Here is a 21,542-nt window from a genome sequence, read left to right on the forward strand (position 1 = left end):
TTTCAGCCAGGAACACTGATGTTCCCATTATGCAGGGGATTTATGAGGAGCAAAGGGGGGCAGTGGATATCAGGCAGGCAAGCAACAATGTCTGTCGCCCCTTCAGAGATGCTAGCAAGGGACAGGAGCAGTGTCAGAAAGTGGTGGTGGAGAGGGAGGACACAGAAATCAAGAATTTTTCAGGGGCTTTCCAGTCAACTACCTCCAACCTTCCCTTCATAAATATCTGTGTGCCAGAGTCAGCGTCAGGTACTGAGGATCCAGTATTGTGGTCCATGATTTCTCTGACCTCCGTTACAGTTAATGGAAGAGACAGACAGGGAAAACAGGATAACCGTTTATGGGTTGCTCCAGGCAGGAGATTGACGGGGTTCTATGATTGAGAATACTGGGGAGAGACTAGAAAATGCTGCTACCTATCCATCTAGGGATGAGAAGGAAGCAGCTTTGTGGCCCTCTGAGGGATGAGCACACCAGGCAAGGGGGAATAGCTGGTGTAAAAGCCCTGAGGTGGGACCATGCCTGAGGTCTTTCAGGGTTAGAAGGAGCCCACCGCAGCTGGATGTAGAGAACGATGAGGTTAGCAGGAAGCAGAGGATGCATAGCCCTATAGGCCCCAGCAGAGAGGTTGGCTTTTGTCCTAGGGCAGAGGGGAGCCTTTTGGGGGTTGTTCTCTCTCTCTTCCAGCCAGAGCATGTCCTGGGCTTTCCTCCTCCAGGCACTGTGAGAGGCTCACCTGTGCTCCATCCCGTGCATTTGGGGATCTGGACCTCCCAGAGTCTGGGCTTTCTGGCCCCAGGCCCAAGGGGTAGAGTGTCAGGAGGCTGCTCTTGTTGCCCTCAGTTGTACCCCCCAGCCTCACCTTCCCCTTCCCCCACCTTGTTTTTCAGCAGCAGGGAAGCCAAAGGCTCAGAAACTGAAGTGCTCATACTGTGACAAGTCGTTCACCAAAAACTTCGACCTTCAGCAGCACATCCGCAGGTACCACCGGGTGTGGTGGGCCAGGTGGCTCTGGCGGGGGCGGTCCAAGGCCCCATCCATCCTGTCGTGGTTCTCAGACCATTGGGCCAAGTCAGGATGGTTTTCCCTCTGCTGTTGGGAGCAGCAGGAGGGATCTGTGAAAGCTGTAGGGCCCGTCCGCTAGGGTGGGGACGGTCCGAGTGGGGCGAGGTGAGGGGAGAAATGTACTTGAACTGTAGGACCTTCACAGGTGTGAGGGGTGCCTCAGTCCTCACCCCTGCAGAAAGGACCGACCTCAAGAGCTGCCATGATCTGCGAATAGGACTACGAGTTCTGCTCACTCGGGACAAACCGTGATCCCTCCTGTCCCAAGAACACACAGGGAGCCCCTCTGGGCCTGGGTTTTTCCATCTGTGAAGTGGAGGGGTGAACTTATTTGGTGTTTCTCACAGAACGAGTTGCGTTGGTACCTGAGATGATTTTAGGTGGTTTGTGGATATGGTGTTGAGAAGTTCTGAAGGATACAGGAAATTATTCAAGTATTCGCTTTTTGGTTTCTTTCAGTCCTTAGAGAGTCAAAGGAGAAAGCCTCAGTCTGGTGCTAGTCTGTCCTGAATGCCTCTCCTATACTTGCTCGTCTTTTATAGCAAAGAGAGAGAGAAGGAGAGAGCACATGGATGCGTGTGCACGTGCACAGGCTCAGATTCCAGTCATGGCAGGCAGCAGCTTCTCACTAGACTAGGGCGTCTCAGCCTTGGCACTGTTGACGTTTTACATCACATCATTCTTTTCTGTGAGGGGCTAACCTGTGCCTGGCAGAGCGTTTAGCTGCATCCCTGACCTCTAACATGAATTAGTTGCCAGCGACACCCCTCACACCTCACCTGTAACAACCTGAAATGTCTCCAGACATTGCTGAATGTCCTCTGAAGGGCAAAATCAAACTCGGTTGAGACCCACTCGTCCACACTAGTGTGTTCAATAGAACTTTCTGCAGTGATGGAAATGCCCAAATTGGCACTGTACCCAGTAGGGTAGCCACTAACCACGTATGGCTGTTGAGCACTTGAAATGTGGCCAGTATGACTAAGAAATGGAATTTTTTCTTTTAAATTTAAATCATCCTGTGTGGCTTGCGTCAACCTTACTGGACAGTGCAGCTTTGGGTCTTACCAATACTGTTTTTTAAATTGTTGCATTTTTTTGGTTACTTTGTATTTATGACAAGTGGTTTTCCATATACAATAACAAGAGGAAGCTCAATTTTTAAATTATTTTGAGTTTTAAAAAAGTGGGTTGATTTGAAGGAAAATACTAAATAATGATACAAATGCTGTGCTGTGACTATGCTATTTCTCCTTCAAATAATAAATCCCTATTTAGGGGCGCCTGGGTGGCTCAGTTGGTTAAGCATCTGACTTCGGCTCAGGTCATGATCTCACAGTTGGTGAGTTCAAGCCCCGAATCGGGCTCTCTGCTGTCAGCACAGAGTCTGCTTCAGATCCTCTGTACCAGTCTCTCACTGTCCCCCCGCCCCCGCCCCTGCTCGCCTTCTCTTTCTTTCTCTCCCTCTCAAAAATAAATAAACACTTAAATAATAATAACCATAAATCCCTATTTGGATGGGCTTAACCAGTCAGGAAATGTTTTCTTTCACAGTATGAGATGGCCACAGAGAAGGTCCGCTCCAGGGCTGGTTGACTCAGTAACTCAGTAATGTCACCAAGAGCCCGGGATCTTTCTGTCTCTGGCCTGCCTGCCTCAGCAAGAGGGCTTGACTTCATGGTGTCAAGAATGATGGCCGACAGCATCTCTGTGTGGGCCTTGTTGGGGGCTGTGAGCTCCTATGTTGAGGTCACATCCCGATTCCTACATAAGGTGCTGACAAGCTTTGTTTCCTACAGCCACACCGGTGAGAAGCCCTTCCAATGCATTGCATGTGGCCGTGCCTTTGCCCAGAAGTCTAATGTCAAGAAACACATGCAGACTCATAAGGTGTGGCCCCCAGGGCGTAGCGGTGGCACTGTCTCTCGCAACTCTGTAACTGTACAGGTCATGGCCCTCAACCCCAGCAGGCAGGAGGACGAGGAAAACACAGGTAGGTGGAAGTGGGGAATACCATCGTTCCCATACCTATCCTCGGAAGCTTCATGGGTTTTATTCCTAACTGTGTGACCTTGGGCAATCTCCTTGACCTCTCTGGGGTTCAGTCTACTTTATGTATAAAATGGGGCATCACATGAAAAGAGGGATGGCAAGTATGCGTGGCAGACTGTCTGTCCTGACTCTTCTTCTGCACTTCTCAGTGACTTCCTTCCCTGGTTTTCTCCACAGGTTTGGGCCAGACCCTGTCGGGTGCCCCACAGCCCCAGGCCTTGCCCACAGCAGGTGAGGATGAGGGGGACAAGCTGGAGGCCAAGCAGGTGGTCCTCATCGATAGCTCCTACCTGTGCCAGTTCTGCCCCAGCAAGTTCAGCACCTACTTCCAGCTCAAGTCCCACATGACCCAGCATAAGAATGAGCAGGTAGGTGAGTGGTGGGCAGCGGGAGGCCACAGCCACCCTAGCTGTGAGCACTGGCTGCTGCTGAGGTCTTGAACACTGCCCAGAGAGGGACGGGAGTGGGCCTCAGTTGCCGTGAGCTACCATCTAACCACCGGGATAGGCAGGCCAAGCTTCCCCTCGCTGGGTGGGGTTAGTTCACTGGGCCATTATGGTGCGAGGCCAAGGAAGGAAGCCCATCTCTTATTAGGGGTCATATAATGGAGGAATTGGACATGAGAAAAATTCTTAATACCCCAAGAAACTTTAATGTCTAAAAACCTACCCATGGGGATATAGGACCACAGTCTTTTTTTTTTTTGTTTTAATTTTAATGTTTATTTATTTTTGAGAGAAAGACAGAGTGTGAGCAGGGGAAGGACAGAGAGAGGGAGACACAGAATCCGATGCAGGCTCCAGGCTCTGAGCTGTCAGCACAGAACCCGACACGAGGTGGAACCCACAAGCCACTAGATCGTGACCTGAGCCAAAGTTGGACACTTAACTGACTGAGCCACCCAAATTCACCTTTTTTGAAATGTACACTTCAGTGGTTTTCAGTTTATTGATAAATTTGTGCATCCATCACCACTATCTAATTCCAGAATATTATCACCATCCCAAAAAGAAGCCCTATACCCATTAGCTGCCACTCCCCCCTTTCCCCAGTCCCTGGCAACCACTAAAACTATTCTTTGTCTCTATGGATTCGCCTATTCTGGACATTTAATATAAATGGAATCACATGATATTTGGCCTTTTGACATCATGTTTTTAAGGTTCACCCATGTATTAGCATGTATTGGTACTTCATTTTTATGGTAGAATAATATTCCGTTATATGGCCATAGCACATTTTGTTTATCTTTTCATCAGTTAATGGACATTTGGGTTGTTTCTGCTTTTTGGCTATTGTGACTAATGCTTCCATGGACCTTTGTGTACAAGTTTTGTCTAAACATACATTTTCAGTTCTCTTGGGTATCAACCTAGGTGTGGAATCGCTAGATTATATAGTAACTCTATTCCAGTCTTTATTTTTTAAAATAGGTTTTATTGTTATTTTTTTCTTCTTATAGAAGTATCATGTATCCAATGTAGAATTAGAAAATTCAGAAAAATCTAAAGAATGTATAGGTTTAAAGAATGCATTTATTATACGCTGGGCACCCTGCTAAGTGCTTTACTTTCAATATTTTATTTAATCTTCATAACAACCTTAGAGATAGGCATTTTCAGTATACACAAATGAAGAAACTGAGGCCCAGAGGGGTGAAATGACCCATCCAGAGTCACACTGCCAGTAACTGACTGGGTCAGGGTTCAAAGCCAAACCCTATGTCAGTAACCACCTTGCAATGCACTATCCCAAGGATGCAGCACAAAATCCAGCATATTTTGTGGAGCTCCTGGGGTATGATTGTTATTATAATTGGGATTGGTCTACACATATTATTTTGAATTGTGCTTTTTTTTTCTGATAGTGCTTTTTTTTTAAGCTTTTTCTTTTGGATGAGTTACAGATTCATAGGAAGTTGCAGAGGTGGTACCGAGATGTCCCTTATGCCCTTCAGTCAGTTTCCCTTGGTGGTTACATCTTACATAACGACAGCATGATACCAAAACTAGGAAACTGACATTGGCATGCAGTGTGTGTATGGTTCTGTGCCATTTTACCACCTGTGCAGGTTTGCAAGGTTGTGTAACCACCACTGCCATCACGGTATAGAACTATTCCATCACCACAAAGACCTTCCTTGTGCCACCGCTCATTAGTTACACCTACTCTCCTCTTCCCTAACATCTTTAACTTCTGGAAACCACTCATCGGTTCTCCATCTTTGTGAGTTTGTCATTTTGAGAACATTGTACAAATGGAATCATCCATACAGGGCCTTTTGAGATTTTTTTTTTAATTTTTTTTTTTTTTTAGCATTTGTTTATTTTTGAGAGAGAGAGAGAGAGAGAGCGTGCACAAGGAAGGGGCAGAGAGAGGGGGGTACAGAGACTCTGAAGCAGGCTCCAGGCTCTGAGCTGTCAGCATAAAGCTAGATGCAGAACTCACCTGAACCACGAGATCATGACCTGAGCCAAAGTCAGACGCTCAACTGACTGAGCCACCTAGGTGCCACGAGATTTTTTTTTTTTAATAAGCATAAATTCTCTTGAGATTTGTGCTTTCTATTTTTTAACCTAATTTTATCTTCTGAGAATTTTCTCATGTTGCTAATTTTAAAAAACATAATTTTTAACAGTTGTACTTTTAAAAATCCCATTGTTTTAACATTTTGGGTATTGACTGTATTTTGCTGCTGTAAAAAAAACTACAGTGAGCAACACTGTAATCAAATATTCATCCAAATCTCTGGCTTATACCTTAGGATTGATTCCCAGCAGGGGGGGTTGATGAAATTAAGTTAGGATACCCATGGGGCAAATCATAGGAAACTTTGACTCAGACTGCTAACACAATTAAGAGGTTTATCATTGCACATAACAAGAAAATACAAGATTGGGCAGCTCCAGGCCTGAAACAGTCAGTTGACTCAATCCAACATCAGGGACTCTGTGTCCTTCCCACTCTTGTCTCTGCCATCTCAGGGTATGACCTTGTTCTCTACTGATGGCTTATCTGTGGTTGTGGGATGGTAGTCACTCTTTCTAGGCAGCAGTCCAGATACAGTGTTATCTGCGAGCAAAAAGGGGCTCGCTTCTCTGTGCCTTTTTTAGGGGCAAGAAAATTTCCTAGAAGCCCTCTGTAGATCTCTCATTAGTTGGAGCCAGTGCATGCACTCAGTCACTTAGGAATTCATTATTACTTGCAAATAATAAGACAACTAGCTTACTAGTTAAGGTTTTACTTCCCTCATGTTATAAAAAGCTGTAAGTAGTCAATGTTGGGCTTATATAGCAGGTCAGATATGTCATCATAGACTCAGGCTCCCCCTAGTTTTCGGCCCTACCATTCTTAGCATGTGACTTCTCTCCTCAAGGTTGCGTAGTGGCTGCCGTATCTCCAGTCCTCACATCTGTATTCCAGTCAGGACAATTGAGAAAAGCAGAGGGGATTTCTCCTAGGAAGTCTTTGCCTTTTTTGTTCTGGGAGTGATCCCTTCTCTAAAGACCACTGCCTGAATATTACTGGCAAGAAAGGATGCAGATGGCTGACACTAGATGAAAGGGAGCCAGGGAGATCAAGTGTTTTAACTGGGCATGTTGCCACCCTGAACAAATCAGGATTCACTTTGCTAGGAAGAAGGAACATGTGGGATTGTGTAGGCAGTCAGGAATACATTTGTCAAAGTATAATTTTGGGGGCACCTGGGTGGCTCAGCCAGTCCAACTCTTGATTTTGGCTCAGGCCATGAGCTCACGGTTCATGGGTTCGAGCCCCACATCAAGCTCTGCGCTGACAGCAAGGAACCTGCTTGAGATTCTTTCTCTCCCTCTCTGCCCCTCCCCAGCTCACGCTTGTGTGCTCGGTCGCTCGCTCTCGCTCTCTCTCTCTCTCTCTCTCCCTCCCTCCCTCCCTCCCTCAAAAATAAATAAATAAATGTTAAAAAAAGGTATACTTTTCAAAATTTAAAAACATAATTTTCATGTGAATAACATAGTGAATATAAGCCAGAATTTTACAGAACTCGTTAATAAGGAAACTGGAAGGATGACAAAGCCAGTTCAAAAGAGGATATGAGACTTTGGTATTTATACCTGTGTATAATTATGTCAGTGAAAAAAGGGAATATTCGGAAAAGATTGCTAAGGTAGATGCAAATCTGGTTAGTGTCCTAGACGGCAATAAAACCCATGACTTTTGGGGTTACCCTTTCTGCTTGACAAAAATCATTTACATCAAATCTGTTTTCTACAAGTAAAAATTTAACTATAGAGTCTGGATCCTAATCAATAGTAAATAGTCAAAACAAGACCCATCCCCCGGAGAGCGAGAGGGCCGTAGGCAGGCTTGTTAGATAGCACTGCTCAAAGTGAGGTTCCCAGAGCAGCAGCTTCAGCGTTTCCTGGGCACATGTTAGGAACGCCACATATTCAGGCCACCCAGACCTGCTGAATCAGATGCTCTGGGGGTGGCACCCAGCAGTCTGTCACTGTGATGGACTCAAGTCGGAGAGCCACCACTCTAGTACAACAATGGAAGGACACGATGTCGTCCTTTTACTGTATTTCCAGGTTTGGGGTAATTTTTCTAAATCTAGCAAGGTCACACAGAGCCTGAGGGAAGGGTAATGGGGCCCTTATGACTGGCTACAGAGAGAGGACTCTATAATCAAAATAAAACAGGGCTCCGGCAGCAGGAGAGCAGGGGAACAGCCTGCCTCCCCTGCCCTGTATCTTCCCCCAAGGTGTACAAGTGTGTGGTCAAAAGCTGTGCGCAGACCTTCCCGAAGCTCGACACATTTCTGGAGCACATCAAGAGCCACCAGGAGGAGCTGAGCTACCGCTGCCACCTCTGTGGCAAGGACTTCCCCTCGCTGTACGACCTGGGCGTGCACCAGTACTCCCACAGCCTCCTGCCACAGCACAGCCCCAAGAAGGACAGCGCCATCTACAAGTACGTGCCCTCCCACTGCCCGTACCCCCTCTCCCTGCGGGGACCCTGAGGGCCAGTGGCCTCGGTGGTTCTGACTGCTAAGGACCTGTGGGAACAGATGCTGGCCCTCCTGTCATTCTTCAGCTTGGCAGATGTTTATCCTAAAAAATAATCTTAAAAAGGAGAAACCAATATTTTTTCCTTCATGGGGGGAAAAGTGTGGATTTTTTTCCCCTCTAAACTAAAAATATCATGGAAGTATTAGTTTGTCTAATAATCTACAAAATTTAGGTTACAGTCAGAATGGTACCCAGATTCATCGAATGCAACGGAATGAGCAAGCACATGTTGGAAAGCCAAAATCATAAAAACAAGATGCATTTGTTTTTATAATCTATGAAATGCGGGTTAAAGTTGCAGCTCTATGCTGATTCTTAGGGTGGAAAGGGAATGAACCAAGTGTAGATCTTGTTTGGGGTAATTCTTTCTGACAATCCATTACAGCATTTTAGTCTTCTGTTGCAGTCATAGGGGTCTGGCCACGTGCGTTTCGTCCTTGGATCTTCAGATCATTCTCAATGGAGCTAGCAGTCCTGTGACCATCCTCACTGAGTTTCTCTTGGTGGTTTTCTGGTCCCTTTTTCAGACTCTCTTTAGTTATCTGCATACACCCAACATCACTTTCATGACTTTGGGAAATCCCACAATTTTGCCCTGCAGTCATTTTGCTGTGACTTCTGGTAGAAGCCCTGTGACTTCTGGTAGCAGCTGCCTCATAAAACCTGGCATGTAGTACATGGGAATAGATGTTAGTGATAAGCAAAGAGGGATATTTGTCTGGGGACTTCTCCCAGTTCTCAGTGAATATTTTCATGTTGGAATGGTTTTGCTTCTCTGTACAAACTTGTACCTATAGGGATTTGGCTGATAACCTCTGTTAGTGAGGCATAACTCCTGGGAGATACTTCTCGGGTTCAGAGATAAGTAAATACAGCCCTTGAGTTTAGAATGCACAGGCTTCTTAGGGGGATGAGTGTGTAAATGTGCTTACCATATACTCTGATAAAATGCTAACATACATGTAGATATGAGATAGAGAAGTACCACAGTGGGATGTAGGGCAGGGAAGGTATCCCTGAAGCGGTGATATCTGAACCGAGTTTTGAAGGACAAATAGGAGTTTGCCAAGTAGACAGGAGGGTAGAGTGCATTCCTAGCAGGAGGAACAGCAAGTGTGGAAGTTTAGAATGATTGTTGTGTAGAGTTAAAGTGAGAGAGGATGTTTAGATGTAGCCTAGGGGATGTTTAGAAATTAGGGCCAGGATATGAAGGGCCTTGCAGAAATCACAAAAGCTTTGAGAAATTAGCGGGAGCACTGGGACTGAAATGGGTGTAGGGCAGCTTGCCCGGGGGCGATTGGGAAGTGGAGCCAGAGAGGCAGGAAACCAGACAAAGCTTTGGCCAGTTAAGGGGTAGAGATTTCTAGTTAGTGATGGGTAATTCCCTTTTGTACTCAAGGGGCATTTTATTTTGCTTTTGCCCTATCAGTTTGTTGATTATCTGTGAGTTCCTGTGGCGGTGTGGCTCTCTGGAGTGAGAAGCCAAATAAAAGGAAGGGAACATCTACTAGGGGCCAGGCTCTGTCTTAGGGACATTGATCCCTGCAATCCTGGGAGGTAAGTGGTCATATTAGTCAGCTCCAGCTGCCATAACACGATACCACAGACACATGGTCTTCTTATAAGGGCACTCTGTCAATGACGAGGACCCCACCCTCATGATCTCATCTAAACATAATCACCCCCAAAGGTCCTGTCTGTAAATACCATCACATTGAGGGTCAGGGCTTCAACATACAATTTTTGGAGGGTCACAGTTCAGTTCATAGCAGTGGTGTTCTCCCCATTTTGAAGATGAGGACACAGAGTCTCAGGGAGAAATGACTTGCCCACCAGAGTAACAATGCCAGCACAGAGCTGAGATTCAAACTCTTATCTGGAACCTTGGAAGCCTCACAGCTCTGGTCTTGGAATCTGTAGGCTAAGGGTTGAGCCCAGTACTAATGGCTCTGTGTCTACAGTCAATTTCTTCTCCTAGGTTCTCACAAGGGTTACAGTGCCACTAACCCTTTGTAGCCATTGAAACTCTTGGCCCAAAAGTTAAGGCCTGCCATGGCAGGCCACCATCTGGATGGCCCGAGAATGGTGTGGTGTCTTGAGTAATAATGATAAGGGCTCCGGAGCCACCTGTCTGTGCTCAAATCCCAGCTTGACTACATGCCCAGTAGATGACCTTGGCAAGGTATTTGGCCACTCTGACCCTCTGTGTCCTCATCTGTGAGATGGGGATAACTATAGTGCCTACTGTGTGGGATTATTTATGAGGATTAGTTAAGATGACTATGAGGCTCTTAGACATGATACCTGGAACAGAGTAGGTGCTCAATAAATGTCATTGCTGCAATTATCATTATTTGTACAATTTAGATATAGGTTTGGTTGCATGCAATAGAGACTCCAAATAACTGGCATAAGTGAAGTGAGAATTTATTTCTGTTTCACAGTAATGTTTGGGCAAGTAGAGTGGCTTCATACTATTTTCAGGGTCCCAGGCCACATTGGTCTCTCTGCTCTGCTCCCTTTGGACCACATTGCCTTGGCCTGCCTATGGTGCCTTCCCAAACCCCAAGCCCCTCAAGTGAGTTTTATGTGTGCTACTATATATGTGCTATATATTGGCTTTTTCCTTTTAAAAGTAAGATTTATTGTTTGTTTTTATTTTTAAAAAATTTTTATTATTTTTTATAGCAAAGAGAGGGCATTTTTTAAAGTTTATTTATTTATTTTTGAGAGAGAGTGTGTGTGAGCAGGGGAGGGGCAGAGAGAGAAGGAGAGAGAGAATCCCAAGCAGACTCTGGGCTGTCAACACAGAGCCTGAAGTGGGGCTCAAACTCACAAGCCGTGAGATCGTGACCTGAGCCGAAGTCGGACGCTTAACCAACCACCCAGGTGCACCTATTGATTTTTTTTTCTATTTACAAAAGTTATCCACGTTCAATGCAGAGAAAAAGATTTTTTTTAATTGCACAAAAAAAACTCAAAAAAACAAAACCCCCTGCCATGCAAAGATAATCCCTCTTAACTTCTTGATACATGTTATTTGATCTGTGTCAGTACTAAGCACATTTAGAGGTAGAACTGTCACAGGCTGTATGTGAGTCAGGTCATCCCAAACACAGTTACTGACTTTGGTGAAAATTCACTGTGCCGTCTTCCTGTCCCACAACTTCTGACAAACTGAAACGTGACGTGATCACTGTACATACGCATGGTGTGTGTTATCACAACCATAATATGGATATCTTTGCTTCTCGGCACAAACAGACCTGCCTCATCTCTTTATTTTTTTTTATTTTTTATTTTTAAGAGGCTCCATGCTCAGCACAAAGCCCAATGCAGGGCTTGAACCCATGACCCTGAGATCAAGGTCTGAACCAAGATTAAGAGTTGGACACTTGGGCCCCTGGGTGGCTTAGTCGGTTAAGCGTACGACTTTGGCTCAGGTCATGATCTCACGGTTGGTGAGTTCGAGCCCCACATCAGCCTCTGTGCTGACAGCTCAGAGCCTGCTTCAGATTCTGTGTCTCCCTCTCTCTCTGCCCCTCCCCTGCTTGCACTCTGTCTCTGTCTCTGTCTCTCTGTCTCTCTCCCTCAAAAATAAAATAAAACATAAAAAAAAATTTTTTTAATAAATAAATAAAAGAGGTGGACACTTAACCGACTGAGCCACTGAGGTGCCCCTGCCTCATCCTTTTAAATGGCTCCTTGGTATTCGGTTGTACATGCCAAATTTATGTAACTGGTCCTTTATTGCAGGATAGTTGGGTTTTTTTCCAGTTTGTCATTATTACAAACAACACTACAGAGAACAACTTTGGACATACATGTTTGGTCACTTGTAAATAAGTTCCTACAGACGCCAGTGTAGCTCAGTCAGTTAAGTGTCTGACTCTTGATTTCTGCTCAGGTCATGATTTCACAGTTCATGGGTTGGAACCCTGCATTGGGCTCCGCACACACAGTGTGGAGCCTTCTTGGGATTCTCTGTCTCCTCCTCTCTCTGCCCCTCCCCTGCTGGCTCTCTACCCCTCTCTCTCAAAATAAATAAACATTAAAAAAAATAATAAGTTTCTAAAAGTGCTTTTGCAGGTCAAAGATCAGTGGAGGAGGGGCGCCTAGCTGGCTCATTCGGAAGAGCTCCTGACTCTTGATCTCAGAGTCGTGAGTTTCAGCCCCATGTTGACTGGAGAGATTACTTAAAAAAAAAAAATAGGGGCGCCTGGGTGGCTCAGTTGGTTAAGCATCTGACTTCACCTTGCGGTTTGTGGGTTTGAGTCCCGCATCAGGCTCTGTGCTGACAGCTCAGATTCTGTGTCTCCCTCTCTCTCTCTGCTCCTCCCCCACTCACGTGCTGTCTCTCTCTCTCTCTCAAAACTAAACATTAAAAAAATTTTTTGGGGCGCCTGGGTGGCGCAGTCGGTTAAGCGTCCGACTTCAGCCAGGTCACGATCTCGCGGTCCGTGAGTTCGAGCCCCGCGTCAGGCTCTGGGCTGATGGCTCGGAGCCTGGAGCCTGTTTCCGATTCTGTGTCTCCTTCTCTCTCTGCCCCTCCCCCGTTCATGCTCTGTCTCTCTCTGTCCCAAAAATAAATGAAAAACGTTGAAAAAAAAAAATTATAAAAAAAAATTTTTTTTAATTAAAAAAATAGTATTTAATAGTAAAATTTCTTTTAAAAAAGATCAATGAGGGCTTTAAAAAAGATTGATTACCGACTTCAAAAAATAATTATGTGCATACAGTGCAATATTTATGAACTAAAAATGGGCATAGGATGAAAAGGAATTCCCCATCTATCCTCATCCCCTTCCCCATACCACATTTTCAGGAACTTACTTTGACATAATTTCAGACTTCCAGAAAAAACATATCCTTCACCCAGATTTCCCAACTGTTAACTCTACCACATTTGCTTTATTATATTTTAAGCTATTTGAAGATTATTTGCTGGCATGATGCTCTTCTACCCTTTGTCTTTAGTGTACATTTTCTAGAAATAAGGGCACCCTGTTACATAAGCGCTGTGTAGTTCTCAAAATCAGAAAGTTAAATCAATACAGTTCTGTTGCCCAATCTATAGACCTTATTCAAAAATCTCCTATTATTTCAATAACATCCCTTATAGACAAAGAAAAATATGTTTTTTCTGGCCTGGGATCCCATCTAGGATCACACGTTGCATTCAATTATTGTGTCTTTTTATCCTCCTTTAAGCTGGAACAGTTGCTCATTCTGTCTTTGTCTTTTATGACTGTGGTATTTTTAAAGAGTATAGGCTGGTTATTTTGTAGAATGTCCTCGGTTTGGGTTTGTCAGATTGACCTCAGGTTAGGTGCAGGAGTGGCATCACACAAAGTGCTGCTCAGTCCTCAGCGCATCATATCAGCAGGCACATGACGTTGGTTTGCCCCCACTCTGGGGATGTTACCTTGGATGACTTAGGGTGGCATTTCTGGCAGGGAGTTTTTATTTTAATGCTTATTGCTAAGCACTATTGCTTATTGCATTTTGAGCTTATTGCTAAAATACCTCCCACACAAACCTGTGTCTCCTCATTGCTAAAGCCCATGAAGTTCCTCTCCCATCTCACCAGTTTGCAAGGTCTCTGTCCCCCCAGTAGCTCTGCTCCCAGCTGACTTGCTCTTTCTTTCTTGCCATCTGGAGGCATTTAGCCTGTGGTTTTCAGAGTGTGGTCTGAAGGGGTCCCCTGGGCCTGCCACAGGTGCAGCCTGCCTGTGGGTTTTCCGTGGTGGCCCTGGTGTACCGATGTCCAGGCCCGTGTTTCTGTTTTTGGCACAAATTGCTCACCTACCTGTGAGCATTCCTCACTGGAACCTCATCATAAATGGGCCCATTGCCGGCAAATGTTTTTATAGTCAGGAGACTGGAGGGTTCTTTTCTTCAGAGTGGCTTATGACCTTAAACTGCTGTTTTGAAGGCTTGTTAACCAGTGATATTAAGAGTAGAGACTGCGGAGGGACCTGGGTGGCTTAGTCGGTGGAGCGTCCAACTTTGACTCAGGTCATGATCGCATGGTTCATGAGTTTGGGCTCCACATTAGGCTCCTGCTATCAGTGTGGAGCCAACTTTAGATCCTCTATCCCTGTCTCTGCCCCTCCCCCACTTGCACTCTCTCTCTCTCAAAAATAAATAAACCTTTAAAAAATAAAGTGTGTTAAAAAAAGAGTAGAGACCACACTCACAATGCTGTTTTGATTTACGAGCTGTTTGGCACGGTTGTGTCCTTTGATTCTTGTGACAATCTTAAGAATAAACAAGAAGCAGGCCCATTTGGGATTCCTACCCCATTTTATGGATGAGGAAACTGAGGGTCAGAAATAAGGTGCAAGGCCTGGACCCTTTTCTGTCTGACTCTTTCATATATAACAGATTGTCACTGGTGCTTCAAGCAGGTTATGAACGGGACAGATATGGTCCCTGCCTCTAGAGCCCAATTGCTGGTGAAAGAGACAGATACTAATCAAGTAAGCAAACAAGTAAGTAATAATTATAAATACTAAGTGCTAAGAAGAAAACAAAACTGGGTGATGTAGCTGGGGGGTGCCCAGGGGTGGGCCATAGGGGACAGCTTGAGACAGGATGGTCAAGGAAGGCATCTCTAAGGAGGTGACATTTGAAGTGAGACCTGAAGGAGAAGAAGGTGCTGCCCAAGGGAATACTTGGGGAAGAGTGTTCCAACTGTCAGGAACAGCAGGTGAAATGGCCCTGAGGTAGGAAAGAGTTTGGTGTGTTCAACAAATATTAAGGAGGCCAAGGTGGCTGGGGCAGAGTGAGGTGGGCAGTGGAGAAAGATGAAGTCTGACAGGTAGGAGTGGTCAAGCCACTAGAGCCTTGTAGGCCCTAAGCAAGGATGTGACATGGTCTTATTTATTGATTGACTGATTGATTGATTGTTGATTTTCATTTTTAAGAACTTGTAGGGTGCCTGGCTGGCTCAGTCAGTAGAGCATGCAACTCTTTTTTTTTTTTCTTTAATTTTTTTTAACGCTTATTTATTATTATTGAGAGACAGAGAGACACAGAGTGTGAGCAGGGGAGGGGTAGAGAGAGGGGGAGAACAGAATCTGAAGCAGGCTCCAGGCTCCAAGCTGTCAGCACAGAGCCCGATACGGGGCTCAGACTCACAAACTGTGAGATCATGACCTGAGCCGAAGTCAGTCGCCTAACCGACTGAGCCACCCAGGCGCCCCAAGCATGCAACTCTTGATCTCAAGGTCATGAGTTGGGTGTGGAGCCTATTTAAAAAAAAAAAAAAAAAAAAAAAAAAGAATGAATTAAATGTAGACTTTTGCCTCCTAGTGTTGGCCCTGGGAGGAGGAGAATAGCTGGTTCCTGTGTCTGTGGGGCCAGCCCAGCCTCCACACACTGCTCTGTCACCTTTCATGCTCCTTTCCGTGTAGGTGTGTCAAATGTGTCAACAAATACTCTACTCCCGAGGCCCTGGAGCACCACCTGCAGACCGCCACTCACAACTTCCCCTGCCCGCACTGCCAAAAGGTGGGTACCACTGCCCTTCCCCAGCTGGGACAGCAGTTGGAGCTGAGAGGTGGTAGAGCAAACACCTCACTGTCTCCTTCTCCCCTCCTGCCTCAGTATATGCAGCAAAGCCTAGGCTTGTCTCCGCAGACTTGTCTCCATGGACTTGTCTCCATAGGCGCTTCACCTTTGAAGAGTAGGGGCCCTGCCTGGCCCATCTTAGCCATTAGATGGCACACATGGCCATCCTGGAGCTGCTGCTGGGCCAGGCCGGGCCAGGCTGCGCTAATGTGGGATGAGGCCTCTTCTGGGCCCAGGCCCAGCATCAGGACAGCGGCCTCCAGCTTCCTGATGTATTATGCTTGTTATCATTGGTTCTTCTTTTCAGTGAATGTGAAAGCCATCACTGAAGCCTGTCCTTTAGTGTCATCAGCTAGCCAGGCAGTGTTCCGATTTCTGAGGGTCTCAGAAACATCGTAATTTTTAGAAAATGTTTATTTATTTATTTTTGAGAGAGTGCACGCACCTGCCTGTGCGCAGGGTTGGGGAGGAGCAGAGGGAGAGAGAGAATCTTTTTTTTTTTTAAGTTTATGTATTTATTTTGAGAGAGATAGGGTCCTAGTGGGGGAGGGGCGGAGACAGAGAGACTCTCAAGCAGGCTCCGAACTGTCAGTGCAGAGCCTGATGTGGGGCTCAAACTCATGAAATCATGAGATCATGACCTGAGCCAAAATCAAGAGTCAGACACTTAACTGACTGAGCCACCTAGGCACCCCGAAGCATCATAATTTTTATAAGGTTTATTTGTTTGAATCAGACTCACATACTCCATTTGGTTGATACAACCAAAATTTCTATTAACAGTTTCTCCCACAAGTGTTCCTTTTTTTCCCCCCCTTTTAATTTATTTGTTGAAGAAACTGGGCCATTGGTCTTGTGGAGTTTCCCAAAGTCTGGATTTTGCTGATTGCATCCCCCTAGTGTGTTTAACTGGTTTCTGTTGGGGTGCCTGGGTGGCTCAGTCAGTTGAGCATCCAACTGTTGGACTTTGGCTCAGGTCATAATCTCACAGTTCGTGGCTTTGAGCCCCACATTGGGCTCTGCGCTGATGGTGGAGAGCTTGCTTGGGATTCTCTCTCTCCCTCTCTCTCTCTCTGCACTTTCTCTCTCTCTCAAAATAAATAAACTTAAATAAATAAATAAATTTTAACTGGTTTCTTTATTCTACTCATTTTCTTACAGCCTTACACAGCAGATTTCCCAGGACAGCCCTCGTTTCACTTCAGCCTCATAGATGTTTCTGATTATGTATATAGCCTAATTCGGGGCTTTGGAATTTGTGTTCCAAATAAAAGTATCATGAATTGAAAAAGAACCATGTGCCACATGCTGTCCTGAGCATTTTATCTGAATTGAGTCATTTAACTCTAGGAGGCATACTATTACTATTCCCATTTTACAGATGGGGAAACCAAGTTACAGAAAGATCACCTAGCTAGGAAATGGTGGGGCTACTAAGTAGTTGAGTCTGTAACCTTGACTACTTCTCTGTAACGAATGAAAAAAATGAATGAATATCCTTTCTGTGGCTGGAGAGGAAGGAGATTTCTCCTTCCATGGTTTCTGGCTCTTCCTTACCTTTTCATTCATTTCTTCAGTTACTTACTCATCTTTTCATTTTTTCTTTTGCATGTAAGTCATTTCATACAGGCCCTGTGCTGGGAAATGAAAGTTCCTCTGCCCTCTTAGAGATCTCATAAAAGCCAAGGGTTATAATTCAGGGTTAGATGGGTTAGATGGTGACTTTAAAATTGTAGATGGAGGTGCCTGGGTGGTTCAGTCAGTTAAGCATCTGGCTCTTGATTTTGGCTCAGGTCATGATCTCACAGTTAGTGGATTCAAGCCCCATGTCAGGCTCTGTGCTGAGTGCAGAGCCTGCTCGGGATTCTCTCTTTCTCCCTCTCCCCCTCCCCCTCCCCCACTCATGCACCCATGTGTGCGTGCACATGCTCTCTCTCTCTCTCTCACTCAAAATAAAGAAGCATTTTTAAAAATGTTGATGAACAGGGATCCTTGGCTGGCTCAGGCAGTAGAGCATGCAGCTCTTTATCTGGGGGTCATGAGTTTGAGCCCCACATTGGGGATAGAGTTTTCTTAAAAAACAATAAATAAACAGGGGCGCCTGGGTGGCTCAGTCAGTTAAGCATCCGACTTCAGCTCAGGTCATGATCTCACAGTCCGTGAGTTCAAGCCCCACGTCAGGCCCTGTGTTGACAGCTCTGAGGCTGGAGCCTGCTTCGGATTCTGTGTCTCCGTCTCTCTCTGCCCCTCCCCTGCTCATGCTCTGTCTCTCTCACTCTCAAAAATGAATAAATGTTAAAAAAAATTTTTTTTAAAGACAAATAAACAGATAAACAGATGGTAAACAAATAAATATAAATGAACATTCAAGGGCAGGATTTGTTTTGCCTGGCACGGCATTGAAAAGTCAAGAGGGCTTCACAGAAGCAGTGACACCTGAGTTGGGTCTTGAAGGATAAATAAAAATTTGTCAGGCTAAGAGAGAAAGGCCCTCTGGGTAGAAAAAATAGCCTGGCAGAAGCTCAGAACATGCATTGTGGGTGAGTAGTGGGAGTCATGAGGTTCTAAGCCTGACACTGGGCCCTGATCCTGGTGGGGAGAATGGTTTCCACAACTGCTGGGAATGAGGGGCCCCTTGAGCTCAGGAGGTGGTGAGGGTTAGTGAGTCAGACCTAATGCCAACTTGTCTCTTCTGCCAGGTGTTTCCTTGTGAGCGCTACCTACGGCGTCATCTGCCCACCCACGGCAGTGGGGGCAGGTTCAAGTGCCAGGTGTGCAAGAAGTTCTTCCGGCGAGAGCACTACCTCAAACTTCATGCTCACATCCACTCAGGTGAGTGCCCTGCCCCCCATCAACTCCTGCCCAGCCCCCCTCCCTCTCTCTTCCCTTTCCCACCCCCCTCTAGCCTTTGCCCCTGTCTTTCTCCAGCCTTCTTCTCCCTCCCCGTCTTGTCCGTCCCCCACTCTCTCTTCATTCCCCTCCCCATCTCCTTTCTGGCCCCCTACCCACCTGCCCTCGCAAGTGAACAAAGGGTTCCCACCAACACTAAGGTAGAGATGAATCCCTGTAGGCTGGTGGGGAGGACTCTTGGCTCTGCCCCCAACAGCTCACTCAGACCATTCTGAGCCCCTAGGGGTGGGGGTCCTGTTCTCACTACAGAATTCCCACCCAACCCCCTCTCCTTGGCTCCCCAGTTGAGACACATTGACATTTTCTTTTCTTTTCTTTTAAGTTTTTTTATTAAGTTTATATATTTATTATTTTTGAGAGAGAGCACAAGGGAGAAACAGAGAGAGACATAAAGAGAGAGAATCCCAAGCAGGACTCATGGCTGTCAGTGCAGTGGCTCAGTCGGCTAAGCGTCCGACTTCAGCTCACATCATGATCTCATGGTTCGTGAGTTCGAGCCCCGCATCAGGCTGGTTGCTGACAGCTCAGAGCCTGTCAGCTTCAGATTCAGGCTAGTTGCTGAAGCTCAGAGCTTCAGATTCAGTGTCTCCCCCATCTCTCTGTCCCTCCCCAACTTGTGCTCTCTTCCTCTCTCTCTCAAAAATAAACATTTAAAATAAGTAAGTAAATAAATAAATAAAAACTTTTTTTTTTAAATAATAAATCTTAAAAAGTGTATGCATTGGTAATTTTGGTAGATATTACCAAATTACTCTGTTTATAGTTTTAAAAATTATTATGCAAGGGGCACCTGGGTGGCTCATTGGGTTAAGCATCTGACTCTTGATTTAGGGTTGGGTCATGATCTCGAGGTTCATGAGATCGAGCCCCATATTGGGCTCTACCCTGCTGGGGTAGAGCCGGCTTGGGATTCTCTCTGCATCTCTCTCTGCCCCTCCCCACTGTGTGTTCTCTCTCTCTCTCTCTCTCTCTCTCTCTCTCTCTCTCTCAGAATTGATAAACATTAAAAAATTTGTGTTCAGAAGTATATGCTTATTTTAAAAATGAAGCAGTATTAAGGGCACCTGGGTGGCTTGATCGGTTAAGCATCTGACATCAGCTCATGTCATGATTTTACAGTTCGTGAGTTCAAGCCCCGAATCGGGCTCTCTGCTGTCAGCGCACAGCCTGCTTCGGATCCTTCATCCCCCTTTCTCCCTGCCCTTCCACTACTTGCGTGCACACGCTCTCTCTCTCTGTCTCTCGGTCTCTCTCTCTCAAACAAAACAAAATAAAATAAATGAAGCAGTATAGAAGTACATAAAGTAAAATGTTAAGTTCTCCCTTCAAATCATAATTGTTACCAGTAGTTTGGTGTGTACCCTCCCTCAACTTTCTCCCTGCATATTCTGTGTGTATACAAACACCTATGGCGAGGGCCGTTTGGGAGTATGAGGATTACATTTCTTTTCATTTTTTGTCTTAAGCTGTTCTACAAATTTCTTTCCTTACTTAGCAGTATGGCCAGGAGATCTTTCCAGATCAGAAGACACAGATGGACACTAATCTTTTTAATGACTGCAGAGCATTCCATTATAAGGACCAGAATTTCCTTAATCACCGGGTTGGCATTTTTCAAAAGTACTTTATTCATTCCAGAGGGAGAACAGAGAGGAAATAATGGCAGGCAATCCAGACAGCCCAGTAACAGTCCTTTTCCACAGGACAGGTTGTAAGCCCTGATGAGAGCTGTCAGGTGAGAGCTGCTTTCCTCCCCTCCTGCCCGCACCCCCCCCACCAGATTCTTTTGCAGCCGACGAGGAGCCACTCGGGTGGACTCTGCATCACACTGCTGGCCCGGCGTCTTAGTTCCCCCAAACACTAGGTGCAGACCGTGACCTTCAGTTTTCTCATCCAGTACTTACCTCATAGTTCATTACAACGATTCCAGTAGATAAGGTATAATTCCCCTCTCTGCCTCAGTGGGCCCCTTTCAGTAAATGCCACAACCATTCACCTGTCACTCAGGCCCACCTTAGACTCGTCCTTGACACCCTTCCCCTCACACCCCACAGTCAATCAATTGGCAAAGGGTGCCGATTCTGCTTTCCTGACGTTGCCTGTACTGGCTGCTTCCCCTGCCTCCACCCCCACCCCTTCACTGTATTTTCTGCATGCAGCTAGAAGGAGACTGTGAAACTCTTAAGTCAGATCGGTCCTCCCTCTGCTCAGCCACTCTGGTGGCTTCTCCTCTTGCTCAGAGTAAAAACCCAGGCCTTCCAGGCCCTCCCTGTTGGGCCAGGCTGTCTCGCTAACCTCCCCTTCTGCCTCATTCTCTCTCCCCTACTCTGTTCCAGCCATACTGGCCTCCCCTGTCTTCAGACATACCACACACTCCCACCTTTCCTTCAGCCTGGGACCCTGACTCTGGTTTCCATCATGGCTTGCTCCCCTCCTACCTCACATCTCCCTTCTTATCTCATCAGAAAGGCCTTTTCTTTTCTTTTTTTTTTTTTAAACTTCAATGTTTATTTATTTTTGAGAGACAGAGATAGAGCATGAGCAGGGGAGGGGCAGACAGAGAGGAAGACGCAAAATCTAAAGCAGGCTTCAGGCTCTGAGCTGTCAGCACAGAGCCCAACGTGGGGCTCAAACCCACAAACCATGAGATCATGACCTGAGCCAAAATCGGACATTTAACTTACTGAGCCACCCAGGCACCCCAAGCCTTTTCTGACCGCCCTCTCTGAAATAGCTCCCTTCTTCTCCTTGGAAAAACAAAGTCATGAGGAATGGGAAAGGCTGTTTTCTCCCAGGCCACTTCTTTAGAGGAGCTGCTACCCTCTAGTGTGCCCCATATTCGGACTCCATCTCATGGGACTCCCTCCCCTGCCTCCATCTGTGTCTTCT

At 45.9% G+C, this 21,542-nt stretch overlaps 1 protein-coding gene across 3 annotated transcripts in view; it reads left to right on the forward strand.

Moving 5' to 3' along the window:
• Positions 1-21,542, forward strand: part of ZNF341 (zinc finger protein 341) — a 46,354-nt gene that overhangs the window by 19,673 nt on the left and 5,139 nt on the right. For all 3 annotated transcript variants that reach the window (XM_058685334.1, XM_058685335.1, XM_058685336.1), the window contains 6 exons: positions 891-981; positions 2,865-3,058; positions 3,295-3,485; positions 7,862-8,070; positions 15,587-15,683; positions 18,443-18,575. In XM_058685334.1, the coding sequence (XP_058541317.1) occupies positions 891-981; positions 2,865-3,058; positions 3,295-3,485; positions 7,862-8,070; positions 15,587-15,683; positions 18,443-18,575 (915 nt within the window). The remainder of the gene's footprint in view (positions 1-890; positions 982-2,864; positions 3,059-3,294; positions 3,486-7,861; positions 8,071-15,586; positions 15,684-18,442; positions 18,576-21,542) is intronic.

This window comes from Neofelis nebulosa, chromosome 9, assembly GCF_028018385.1.
Source record: "Neofelis nebulosa isolate mNeoNeb1 chromosome 9, mNeoNeb1.pri, whole genome shotgun sequence".
Classification (NCBI taxonomy): Eukaryota; Metazoa; Chordata; class Mammalia; order Carnivora; family Felidae; genus Neofelis; species Neofelis nebulosa.